This window comes from Pongo pygmaeus, chromosome 6, assembly GCF_028885625.2.
Source record: "Pongo pygmaeus isolate AG05252 chromosome 6, NHGRI_mPonPyg2-v2.0_pri, whole genome shotgun sequence".
Classification (NCBI taxonomy): Eukaryota; Metazoa; Chordata; class Mammalia; order Primates; family Hominidae; genus Pongo; species Pongo pygmaeus.
The window spans coordinates 87,168,467-87,182,500 of NC_072379.2; the positions used below are offsets into that span (position 1 = coordinate 87,168,467).

The 14,034-nt window shown below is 37.2% G+C and overlaps 1 protein-coding gene across 7 annotated transcripts in view; it reads right to left on the minus strand.

Moving 5' to 3' along the window:
* CDK14 (cyclin dependent kinase 14) overlaps positions 1-14,034 on the minus strand; it is a 592,881-nt gene that overhangs the window by 433,521 nt on the left and 145,326 nt on the right. For all 7 annotated transcript variants that reach the window (XM_054495986.2, XM_063667603.1, XM_054495990.2 and 4 more), the window contains one exon: positions 10,898-10,992. In XM_054495986.2, the coding sequence (XP_054351961.1) occupies positions 10,898-10,992 (95 nt within the window). The remainder of the gene's footprint in view (positions 1-10,897; positions 10,993-14,034) is intronic.

Here is a 14,034-nt window from a genome sequence, read left to right on the forward strand (position 1 = left end):
TATATAGAATATAGTATTGATACCTCTTCATTTATATACAATTACTTATGTATTGTACCATCTCCCTTCAAGATTAAGTTTCCCAAGGGCAGAATCCTCATCTGAGTCACCTCTTTTTCACCGACAGCATAAAAAAGGCATAATTATAAACAATATAATGAATATTCATCACTAGTTGAATAAGTTCAAAAAATATTAACACATCTCTGAATATACAGAAGTCCTTGGTAAACTGAGAGGTAAAAAGATGATTTCAAGGTGCTGAATTAAAGACATTTTAAAATGCCATATATTTTAATTTTCCAAAGTATTATACAATGCATAATTTTTTAATCCTATATTAAATGCTACAGGAATTTAGAAGAGAGAACATAATCAGAAAACCAAACCAGAAGAGAGATCAGCAGTCAGCAGTCAGAAGTAATGATAACTGCCACCCCTCATCTAAACATAAAAACAGAGAGAGAGAGACAAAGAGACAGTGAAAGACAGAGAGAGAGAGACAGAGAAGAAATCTGGAGAACACTGATCAAAAAACAAAAACTTTCTACTCAAATATGAGAATGTGGTAAGTTCAAAGCTTTTTCTTAAAAGCATATTTGTGAGTTTTGTATGTTGATGTGAACAGCGTCAACCATCCATTTGTTAGAAGAAAAGCTCATTACAAAGCAGACTACCTGTATAGGAATCTCAGTTAACTTCTCTCCAGTGTATGTGTTCCTACATGGATAAGAGATCCGAAAGAATCAAGAATAATTAAAAACACTTTCTATTCCTCCTCAAGCTTCTGAACTATGCCAAACAGCAACTACTCCACAATCAAGAATTACACACACCCACTGGGCATGGTTGCTCATGTCTGTAATACCAACATTTTGGGAAGCCGAGGTGGGTGGATCGCTTTAGTTCAGGAGTTTGAGACCAGTCTGGGCAACATGGCAAAATCCCGTCTCTACCAAAAAAATACAAAAATTAGCTGGGTGTGGTGGCACGTGCCTGTAGTCCCAGCTACTCCGCAGTGCTGAGGCAGGAGAATCGCTTGAGCCTGGGTGGCAGAGGTTGCGGTGAGCCAAGGCTGCATGCACGACCGCACTCCAGCCTGGGCGACAGAGTGAGACCCTGTCTCAAACAAACAAACAAACAAACAAACAAAAAAGAATTATACAAATCTCTTGATGGGGCAAATAAATATCCTTTGCTTGTATTGTTTTAAAAAGAACAAATAGGTAACGGATGAATGACATGTATTAGAGGCAGAAAAAGAACAACACTGTCATGAATGCAATGCCAAGTTAGTGAGGTTTGACACTAGTAAGTGTTATGGATTGAACTGTTCAAAAAGGTATGTTGAAGTTCTAACCCCAAGCACCTCAGAATGCATTTTTTTTGGAAATGACCCCTTTATGGAGGCAATCAAATCAAAATGAGGTCATTAGGGTGGACCTTAATCAAATATAACTCATGTCCTGACAGAAAGGGAAAACTTGGACACAGACACACACACACACACACACATACACACACACACACACACACCGGGAGAATGCCATGTGGAGAAGGCAACAAGAGGGGTGATGCGCCTGCAAGCCAGGAATGCCCAAAATTGCCAGCACATCACCAGAAGCTAGGAGAGAGGCAAGGAACAGTTTCTCCCTAACAATCCTCAGGTGGAACCTACCCTGCAGACACCTTGATTTCAGACTTCTGGCCTCTAGAACTGAGAAAGTACATGTAGTTTAAGCCACCCAGATTGTGGGACATTGTTATTGCAAGCCCTAGCAAATGAATACAATGAAGCTTATGGTAAAATCCAAACATGACACCTGTAAACCAACACATATGTGTAAAATGCTCACAAACTGAAAATCACAAGTATCTCTACAAATGCCAGACAGCTTCACTGCAAGATAATGAGAGCTGTTCTTGGGGAGGATGCAAAAGATTACGTTTAAAGATGGCAGTTGGGATGCAGACATTTATGAGAGAATGGTGAGGAGTACTGGAATAGGGATCCCAACAATTAGTTGGCTATTTAAATTATATAGCACTATAGGGACACACCAAACTTAGCTCTCAAGTCCTGCTATATGACATGTAGCTGTTATTCTTCAGCCTGACTTAGCCACCTTAATGCAAGCAAAGCCAGGCAGCCTGTCATCTCTTAAAGCAGGTGAGTAGGCAATGGCTTTCATCTCCACCTGAAGTAAATGAAGTACTACATGTGACCAGGAGGCTTGAAACTGCTCAAGAAATGCTAACAAGATAAATTAATACCTACTAGAGTGAAAACTATTAACTGTCCAGAACCATCTTTCTCAAAGATTATAGGTACTTTTAAAGTCTTTCTTTTATTCAGGCATAATAAATGAAAAATTCTTCAACTATCTCCAAGATTTTGAAATAAATCTTCAAGTTAAAAATTTAATAGAGTTATTAACACATCTGGAGATCAGCTGAGCACATCTTCAATGGGTAGGAACTTCCAAGTGTTTGGTTTGTTTTCTTATAAAGAAATAGTGTTTGCTTCTATTTGAGTCATAATTAAAACAAGTCAGAGTATATGTGAGAACTATTTGGAATATTCAAAGAGGATCACATCTTTCCAAGGTCTTGCACTATGGAAGCAGTAATGGTGTACTGATTAGGAAAAGAATAGCTTCAAGCCACCAGATGGGAATGAGCTAAACAAGCTTTTCCACTAACTACCTGTGTGAACATAGGCAAGATGCTAAACCTCTCTAAGTGCTAAGATTCCTGACTGTTAAATGAAGATGACAATAATGGGACCCACCTCATATGGCATTGTGAGGAGTAAATGAGACAAAGGGATGTACTATATTGTCCACAAAATAATTGCTTAATAAAGGGTAGTTATCATGTTATTGACACTAAATTTAGTAGAAGTAATTTTTATATGGTAAAGTACTGCTATTTTTCTTTAGGAAAGTATATTAAAATGTGGGACACAACCCCTGTTAAGATTAACTCAATCATTTAGACCATTACTTTGACATTCCAAAATTCTAAAGCAATATGGTTATTAACAGTCCTCTGGATTTTGTTTTTTATCCCTTATCATGTTGACTGTTCATTCAAATTTTCTTAAAAAAATACTTTTTAAATAATTTCAACTTTCATTTTAGATTACGGGGCTCCATGTACAGGTTTATTATATTAGTATATTGCATGATTCTGAGGTATGGGATATGAATGATCCTGTCATGCAGGTAGTAAATATAGTACCCAAAAGTTTTTCAACCCTCTTCCCCGTTCCTCAGGAACCCCACTCAGCAGTCTCCAGTGTCTATTGTTCCCAACTTATGTCCAAGTGTACCCAATGCTTAGCTCCCGCTTATAAGTGAAAACATGCAATATTTGGTTTTCTGTTCCTGTGTTAATTCACTTAGGATAATGGCCTCCAGCTACATCCATGATGCTGCAAAGAACACAATTTCATTCTTTTTAATGGCTGTGTAATATTCCGTGGTGTATATGTACCACATTTTTTTTATCCAGTTCACTACGATGGGCATGTTGGTTGACTCCATGGCTTTGCTACTGTGAACAGTGCTGTAATTAACATAAAAATGCATGTGTCTTTTTGGTAGAACAATTTCGTTTCTTTTGGATATATACCCAGTAATGAGACTGCTGGGATGAATGACAGTTCCTGTTTTAAGTTCTTTGAGAAATCTCCAAACTGATTTCCACAGTGGCTGAACTAATTTACATTCTCACCAGCAGTGTATAAGCGTTCCCTTTTCTACACAGCCTTCCCAGCACCTGTTTTTGACTTTTAATAATAGCCATTCTAACTGATGTGAGATGGTATCTCATTATGGTTTTGATTTGTATTTTTCTGATGATTAGTGATGTGGAGCATTTCCTCATGTTTGTTGGCTGCTTGAATGTCTTCTTTTGAGAAGTGTCTGTTTCTGTTCATGTATTTTGCTCACTTTTTATGGAGTTATTTGGTTATTGCTTGTTAAATTGTGTAAGTTCCTCAGAGATTCTAGATATCAGATCTTTGTCAGATACACGGTTTCTGAATATTTTCTCCCATTCTGTTTACTCTGTTGATAATTTATTTTGCTGTGCAGAAACTCTTCAGTTAGGTCCCACTTATCAATTTTGGCTTTTGTTGCAATTGCTTTTGTGAACTTAGTCATAAATCGTTCCCAAAGGCCGATGCTTGGACGATGTTTCCTAAATTTTCTTCTAGGATTCTTACAGTTTTGAGGTCTTACGTTGAAATTTTCAATCCATCTTAATTTTTATATATGGTGAAAGGGAGGGATCCACTTTCATTCTCCTGCATATGGACAGCCATCTATACAAGAAACATTTGTTAAATAGGCAGTCCTTTCCCCATCACTTATTTTTGTTAACTTTGTCAAAGATCAGGTGGCTGTAGGTGTGTGGCTTTATTTCTGGGTTCTCTATTCTGTTCCTTTGGTCTATGTGTCTATTTTTGTACTAGTATCATGCTGTTTCGGTTACTGTAGCCTTATAATATAGTTTGAATTCAGGTAGTGTGATGCCTCTGTCTTGGTTCTTTTCCCTTAGGAATGCTTTGGATATTCAAGCTCTTCTTTGATTCCATATGAATGTTAGAATATGTTTTTCTAATTCTGTGAAAAACAACATTGGGAGTTTGATAGGAATAGTACTGCATCAATAGATTGCTTTGGGCAGCATGGCCATTTTAACAATATTGATTCTTCCAATCTAAAAGCATGAAATGTTTTTCCATTTGTTTGTGTCATCTATGATTTCTTTCAGCAATGTTTTGTAGTACTCCTTGCAGAGATCTTTCATCTCCTTAGTTAGACATTTTCCTACGCCTTTTAATTTTTTGTGGCTATTGTAAATGAAATCGCATTCTTGATTTAATTCTCAGCTTGAATGTTGCTGGTGTATAGAAATAATGCTCGATTTTATACATTGATTTTATATTCTGAAACTGTACTGAAGTCATTCATCAATTCCAGGAGCTTTTTGGCAGAGTCTTTAGACTCTGTATAGAATCATATTGTCAGCAAAGATGGATAATTTCACTTGTTTTCTTATTTGGATGCCTTTTATTTCTTTCTCTTGCCTGATTGCTCTGGCTAGGACTTCTGGTACTATGTTTTAATGGGAGTGGCGAAAGTGGGTATCCTTGTCTTTTTGCAGTTCTGTAGGGGAATGCTTCCAGCTGTTGTCAGTTCAGTATGATGTTAGCTGTGGGTTTGTCATAGGTGGCTCTTATTATTTTGAACTATGTTCCTTCAATGCCTAGCTTATTGAGGGTCTTTATCATGAAGGGATGTTGGATTTTATCAAAGGCTTTTTACAGATCGACTGAGATGATCAAATGGTTTTTGTTCTTAATTCTGTTTTGTGGTGAAGCACATGTATGGATTTGTGAATTCTGAACTAACCCTGCATCCCAGGAATGAAGCCTACTTGATTGTGGTGAATTATCTTTTTGATGTGCTACTGGATTTGGTTTGCTGGTATTTTGTTTAGGTTTTTGTTCATCAGGCATACTGGCTTGTAGTTTTCTGTTTTTATTGTTTCTTTCCTAGTTGTTCATATCAGGATGATGCTAGCTTCATCATCCTCGATGATAGGGCAGTGTCCATCTTCCTTGATTTTTTGCAATAGTTTCAGTAGAACTGATACCGTCTCTTCTCTGTACTTCTGGTAGAACTTGGCTATGAATCAATCTAGTCCTGGGCTTTTTTTGGTTGGTAGGTTTTTATTATTAATTCAACTGTGGAACTTGATATCGGTCTGTTCAGAGTTTCCATTTCTTCCTGATTCAATATTGGGAGGATATGTGTTCCAGAAATTTACCAATTTCCTCTAGATTTTCTACTTTGTATACATAGAGTTGTTCCTAATAGTCTCTGACAATCTTTTGTATTTCCATGGGATCAGCCGTAATGTCACCTTTGTCATTTCTGATTGTGCTAATTTGGATCTTCTCTCTTCCTTTAGTTAGTGTTCTATTGATCTTTATCCTTTCAAAGAACCAACTTTTGGTTTCATTTATTTTTAATATATTTTTAGGTCTCAATTCCAGTCAGTTCTGCATTGATTTTAGTTATGTTTTTTCTTCTTCTGGCTTTGGGGTTAGGTTGTTCTTGTTTTTCTAGTTCTTCTAGGTGTGATGTTAGTTAATTTAACATCTTTCTAATTTTTTTAGGTAGCCATTTAGTGCTGTAAACTTTCCTCTTAACACTGTTTTTCCTGTATCCCAGGGATTTTGGTATGATTTGTCTCTGTTTTCATTTATGTCTAAGAATTTTTTGACTTCTGCTTTAATTGTTTAATCAAAAGTTATTCAGGAGGAAGTTGTTTAATTTCCATGTAATTGCAAAGTTTGGGGAAATCCTCTTGGTATTGATTCCTATTTTTATTCCACTGTGGTCTAAGAGTATGGATGGTATGACTTTGTTTTTTTTAATTTATTGAGACTTGCTTTATGACTGAGCATATGGTCATCTGTCCTAAATGCAAATGAGAATGTATATTCTGTGGTTGATGAGTGGAATATTCTGTAGATGCCTATTAGGTCCAGTTGGTCAATTTAAGTCCAGAATTTCCTTGTTGCTTTTCTGCCTTGATGATCTGTCTAATGCTGTCAGTGCGTTGTGGAAGCCCCCACTATTATTGTGTGGCTAAGTCCTTTTGTAGGTCTACAAGTAATTGTTTCAGGAATCTGGTTGTTCCAATGTTGCATGCATATATATGATAGTTAAGTCTTCTTGTTGAATGAACTTTATCATTATATAACGCCCTTCTTTCTCCTTTTTTATTGTTGTTGGCTTAAAGTCTGTTTTATCTGATATAAAAATAGTGACCCCTGCTCTTGTTTGTTTTCCATTTGAGTGACAGATCTTTCTCCAACCCTTTACTTTGAGCCTACTTATGTAATCACATGTGAGATGGGTCTCCTGAAAACAGCAGGGAGATAGGTCTTGTTTCTTTTTCCTTAATCCAACTTACAATTCTGTGCCCTTTAAAAGTGTGAGGTTTAGTCAGTTTATATTCAAAGTTAATATTGATATATAGCATTTTGAGCCTATCATGAAGTTGTTACTTGGTTGCATTATAGTTTCCATTGTATAGTGCCTTTACAGAATCTGTGGGCCATGTACTTATGTGTGTTTTTGTGGTAGCGGGTATTGTTCTTACATTTCCATGTTTAGAACACCCTTAAGGATCTCTTATAAGGCTGATCTAGTGGTAAAAAATTCCCTTAGCACTTGCTTGTCTGGAAAACATTTTATTTCTCCTTTGCTTATGAGGCTTATCTTGGTGGGATATGAAATTCTTGGCTGAGATTTATTTTCTTTAAGAATGATGAAAACAGGCCCCCAAACTCTCCTGGCTTGTAAGGTTTCTGCCGAGAAATCCGCTGTTAGCTTAATGGTGTTCCCTTTATATGTGATCTTGCTTTTTTCTTTGTAACATTTTTTCTTTAGCATTGACCTTAGACATCCTGGTGAGTATGTCTTGGTGATGTTCATTTTATACAGTATTTCCCAGATGTTCTCCAGATTTTTTGAATCTGGATATCCACCTCTCTAGCAAGATTAGGGGATTTTTCTGGGATTATTCCCTCAAATATGTTTTCCAGGTTGTTTACCTTTTCTCTGTCTCACTTAGGAATGCCAATAATTTGTAGGTTTGATCACTTTACATTATCTCATATTTCTCAAACATTTTGTTCATTTAAAAAAATGTTATTTTTGTCTGGGTTAAAAAGATTGGTCTTCAAGCTCTGAAATTATTTCTTCCACTTGGTCTAAGATATTGAAGCTTTCAACTGTTTTCTTCTTTTTTTTCTTTTTTTTGGAGACAGTCTCGCTCTGTTGCCCAGGCTGGAGTGCGGTGGTGTGATCTTGGCTCACTGCAACCTCCGCCTCCCAGGTTCAAGCTATTCTCGTGCCTCAGCCTCTGGAGTAGCTGAGATTACAGGCATGCGCCACCACACCCAGCTAATTTTTCTGTTTTTAGTAGAGATGGGGTTTCATCATGTTGGCCAGGCTGGTTTCAAACTCCTGACCTCAGATGATCCTGCTCGCCTTGGCCTTCCAAAGTGCTGGGATTACAAGCGTGAGCCACCGCGTCTGGCCTCAATTGTATTGAAATTCCTTAAGTGAGCTTTTCAATTCTAGAAACGCTGACTGATTTCCTTTTAAGATGTTACATCTCTTTCTTCATTTCCTGGATTGATTTAGAAGTTACTTTGTGTAGATTTTGAATCATGTCTTGGATCTCACTAAGCTTCCTTGTAATCCATGCTTTGAATTATTTATCTGTCATTTCCGAGTTTCCATTTTGGTCAGGAATTATTGCTGGACAGTTAGTGTGATCCTTCAGTGGTGCCATGACATTCAGATTTTTCACAATAACAAAATTCTTGTGCTGGTTCCTTCTCACCTGGTGATGTTGGCACTATAATTTTTGTAATTATTTTTGTACAGATTGGATTTTTTCTTGTTCTTTCTTTCTCTGTAATATTATTGTTGTGTTGTTGTTTTTTTTTTCTTTCCCTTTCCCTTCTCCCCACTCCCTCTGTGTTGTGACTGCAGAGAATGCTGGGTAGGATCTTTTGGCTTTGCTTCTATAGCCCTATGCATTTCTATCAGCAGCTTTTACATAGGGCTGTTCGGTTTGACCTACAGCCAGTAGATGGCACTTATTGGTAAGAACCTACTACAGCCAATCTGTCTGGATATATACTTGATCCTTATTTATGGGGAGATGCTCTCTGTTGCCTTAGGCAATGGGCTGATCTGTGGAGCCCATAGTGTTCTGAGTTCCCTTCTCAGTCCTGGGGGCAGGAGCCAAGATGGTCATCCCCGGATGGCAGGCACAAGCACCAGCACTGATGGAGAATCCAGTGGAAAGCCACCAAGCACCCAGAGTGTGCCTAAGCATGAAGCTGGGAAACATTCTTAGCCCCAAGTCTCTGCAGAGGAAGTGGAGGCAGCCTAAACTCCTAATCCAGGAGTGTAAGTGCTCCAGATCCCTGGAGATTTGCCGGGGCATGGAGGAGAGAGGACCCTGCTACACCAGAGTTTTTGTGTAGAAAGGGGTGAGGCAGCTTAGGCTGCCATTCCAGGTGAACTGGTGCTCCAAATGCCTGGAGATCTGCCTGGGTGTGGAGCAGAGAAGGCCCAGCTGCACCATGGTCTCTGCACAGAAAGAGTAAGTGACTCAGGATGCTGAACGAAGTGAGCAGGTGCTCTAACTGCCTGGAGATCTGCCTGGATGTAAAGCAGAAAGGGCCCCTCCTGTAAAGGAAGGGTGGGGCAACTGAGGCTGCCAATCCAGATGAGGTGAGCAGGTGCTTTGAATGCCTGGAGATCTGACTGGGCATGGAGTGAAGAGGGCTCCACTATACCAGGATCTCTGGACAGAAGGAGTGGGGCAGCTCAAGATGTAGAACCAAGCAAGCGGGTGCTCCAAATGCCTGGAGATCTGCCCAGGTGTGGAATGAAGAGGGCTCCCTGCACCATTTTTGCAAACTTTTTTTTACAACTCTCAAAATTAATACTATTACTTTTGACTTCACAGTATTTTTGCCTTACATACCTTTCTTGATAAGGAATATTTCATCTTCTAAACTTAAGAAACATGAACAAACAGGTATGAGACCACACTCCTGAAAATCCTAAGATTACCTAAATTAGCACATAATCAAAATTTCCAACTATGTCTTTGGAATGATCCTTCAGAGAATTTTTCTCTTCTACATCTTCTTATTTAATTACTTAAGTTACAATATCCTAATCTGGCTGGGTGCAGTGGTTCACACCTGTAATCCCAACACTTTGGGTGGCCAAGGCTAGAGGATCACTTAAGCCCAGGAGTTTAAAACCAGCCTGGGCAACACAGGAAAATTCCGTTTCTGCAAGAGTTTTTTTAAAAAAATAGCCAGACATGATGGCATGTGCTTGTAGTCCCAATTATTCAGGAGGCTAAGGCAAGAGGACTGTTTCAGCCCAGGAGGTTGAGGCTGCAATGAGCCGTTATCAGGCCACTGTACTACAGCCTGAGCAACAGGGAGAAATGCTGTCTCAGAAAAAAAAGTCCTATCTTCTATAAAGATTTTGAAAAGAGATAACAGGGACGGTATAGAAAATTATTTCGCAACATCATTTGGTAGAGTTATAAAGGTAAAACAAAGCTTGTGACTTCTGTGGTTGTTGCAGAGATTGCGTTATCTACAACTACATGTCACTAAATACAGTAACTCTCTGTCCTTAATCAATAAGGGAGACTAAGGAGGTCAATCAGAAACACATGAGGACAAGATTTTCAAGATTCCAAATCTGTGCCCTGACCCCCAGAGAGCAATGGAGAGAAAGAAGAAAAGGAGGAGAGAGTTGTTTCTCGATATGAAAATATATGCAGCGTGATGCCAAAGCAGACAGGAAGAAAGAAAAAGAAAAGTTTGCCGTTTTGTTTAACTAAGAGACTTTTGAAAGACGGAGTAAAAGCTTAACTTAAAAAGACCCCAAGAATGGCCAATATATTTGGCATTGTCAAATCAATACTCCTATTCCCAACACTAAATCTCTATGAGAAATTAATCACATAATTCACCTGGAAATGAATTCTCATTAGATGGTTCCAACTCCTTTGAAAGAGAAAGCAGTGTTGTGGGGAGGGGCGTTAAACAGAAAAATAAATTGAACAGTCTGAAAAACTGTTTACTAGCAGGGTACTCAATTCCAATGAGTTTTACACACGTGCCAAAAAAAAAAAAAAAGGATACCCTGAGGGAGGAAAATCTATTGTATATTAAATAATAATTATTTAAATAAAATGCTTTTTGGTAATAAGAGGGCAGATACACTGTACATGTGAAATATTCCAAAAATAATGAACTTACTTGCTTTTCCCTTTGTATACTGTAGCATAAGATCCTTCCCCTAGTTTTTCCAGCTTTTCATATGAGTCAGCTTTTCCAAATTTGGGACTTGTTGGCTAAAAATGAAGCACAGGGTAAACAAAACAGATTGTGTCAAATTAATTAACAACAAATACCCTGATTTTGCTAAGAATGTACAGATTCTCTGTCACTTTTTAAATAACTGTTTTTTCTGGCATACATATTTATTTTTCAAAACAACATAATAAACAGGGTACAAAACTCAAAAAAATGCAAATAAACACAATGTGGAATGAAATTATTCCCATAAGCTAACCAGGGAACCACTGTTAATATTTTGATATGTGTTCTTCCAGTGCTATCTGTAAGCTGATGATTGCTTTCTTACATAAATGAAATTGCACTATATCTACTGTTTTTTAACCTGCCCCTCCCTTTTTTATTCAATCAGTTATGAACACTAAACATGTTATTACACTATCTTCTAAATTAGGAGCTGGCAAACTGTGGCCCATGGGTCAAATCCAGCCCACCACCTGTTTTTGTATATCCCATAAGTTTAGAATAGTTTTTACCCTTTTTAATGGTTGAAGGAAACAAAGCAAAACAAGAATAAAGTTTCATGATATGTGAAAATAATATGAAAATCACATTTTAGTGTTCATAAAGTTTTACTGAAACATAGTTGTGGTCATTCACTTGTATATTGTTTCATGGTTTTCAAACTACGACAGAACTGTAGTTCCAATAAAGATCATATGGCTGACAAAGCTGAAAATATTTACTGTATCCCGTTGTAAATCATGATGGTATAATATTCAGTTATATAAAGGTACTCTTCTGATACCTTTTAGTGATAATTCAAACAGATAATCAGAAGATGCATCACTCAGCTATCACTAATACAAAATGGAACTCTCTTATATACACATAAATCAATCCTTAAGGTATAGCTGCCACAAAATAACTCTTAAGACAGGTCACATCCCAACAGGACCAAAACAAAATGCTAAGAGGGAGTGACCTCATCAATCTTATTGTACTCAATTCCCACCCCAACTTTAACTATGGAGCAAGAAAAGGGGAGTGTTGTCCTCCATGGTGGAGAAGCATTCACCTTCTATTTCAATAAGAAATGATCTATTATTATACCGTTGCTATTATATAAAAGAGTAATACCAAAGCATATTAGAAAATGATAATTATATAAGGAATGAAAAATATTAGAGATTTATTCCAATATAAATATATATATAATTCATAAAAAGTTGCTAATATTTGTGGTACTTTATAAATAACCAACTTTAGAAGTACAGAACTTGTATTCTTCAAGTTGGGCTTGAACACTACTTTTGAGTATACTCCTGTACCACTTATCAAAAAACACATAACATGTGGACAATGATTCTGACTCCCACTATTTACTGGGATTTTATGTGGCCAGTTGAATACATGTTTCTTACTTTCTTCCCACCCAAAATACCCCATCATGACTGAAAAGTTATTTTTCAAAAACAATAAATCAGAATTAGAAGCAGAAAACAAAAAAGAGTGACAATATCTAATCAGAAATTTTGAAGAATTCTGAAAGAAGGTAATCAGAATCAAAACTTCAGAGAAAAGCCTGACCATGTAGGGGAAGACTATTAAATAAAAGAAGCAAGAACCTCTAGGTGAACATGAGACTAATCAACACATAAACAGTTGAGACTGCAGTGTCCTCCCAAGCAAGCTGCAGAGGCATCTGCACAGGAGACAGCTTAGAGTGTGGTATCTGAGCAGAGCAAGGACACAAGTAGCCAATACCCAGAGAAAAAGCAATGTCTCCCCATCCCCCAAGCTGTAATCCCTTTCAAAAAATCAGTAGAGACAATTTACAGAAAATAAAATAAGCTGACAGTGATTCTCAAGTACAAATATGAGTATACAACCAAAAATCACAAATCATTTTAGGAAAATCAACATCCTGAAACAGAAGGATAAAATTCAGTGGGTAGATAAGCTAAAACCTTGGAAGACAAGTTAACATTGCAAAGGTAAGGATAACTTTAAATAGGTTGGGCACGGTGGCTCACACCTGTAATCCCAGCACTTTGGGAGGCAGAGGAAGGCGGATCACGAGGTCAAGAGATCAAGACCATCCTGGCCAACATGGTGAAACCCCATCTCTACTAAAAATACAAAAATTAGCTGGGCCGTGGTGGCGCACATCTGTAGTCCCAGCTACTCGGGAGGCTGAGGCAGAACTGCTTGAACCCCAGAGGCTAAAAAAGTAATAAGCTCAATGGCTGAACAGAACTCTCCCAGAAAACTTCAGGGAGAGGTTGCATCTAAATAGAAAAAGTATTCAGCAAGCATATTGTCATAGATTGTAATAGCTGCAAAAAGACAGTTAAGCAATATTTTCAAAACTGAAAGGAAAAATAATTTTGCATAATTAATACTATACTCAAAATGGTCCCTCAAGTGAAATATGGAAACACAACAATTTTACTACACACGGAAAAAAATCTAGATATAAAATTATCTCAATATAAGATGTAGTTGGAGTGATGGGGGAAAAGGCAAGGAACAGCAGGGAAGGAGAAATAAAAGCACACTGAGCTTTCTTGAATAAATCAGAATATATTGCAGATACAGATTGAAACTCCAAATGCATATGTTTTAGGATGTTTCTTAACCTTTAAAAGGTAATCAGTAAATTGATACAAATAAGGTATACAAATCCCAAACAAATTGGGGAGAGGGGAATGGAAAAAAAAATGCAATGAAAGAGGAAGAGGGTAAGGAGTGAGAGGTTAGAGGAGGAGTCATATTCAATAAGAAAGGATGCAAAGTAAAATCTTATAAAATAAGAATAAAGTTAAATCCAAACATATCAATGATTACAATAAACATAAATGAATCAACTTCCCCTATTAAAGGAAAAGCTCTCAGATTAAAAACTAAAAAAAAAAAGAAAATCTAGCAATATGCTATTAAGAAGAGATTAAAAAAGAGTAAATCTGAAAATAAAGGAGTAAGGGGAAAATAAAGCCCAGTAAGCATTTTTTAAAATAATACCTATAGTAGTATCGATAGCAGACAAGACAGAATTTACAAAACAATAGATTAAATTAATAACTCCCATAAAAAAT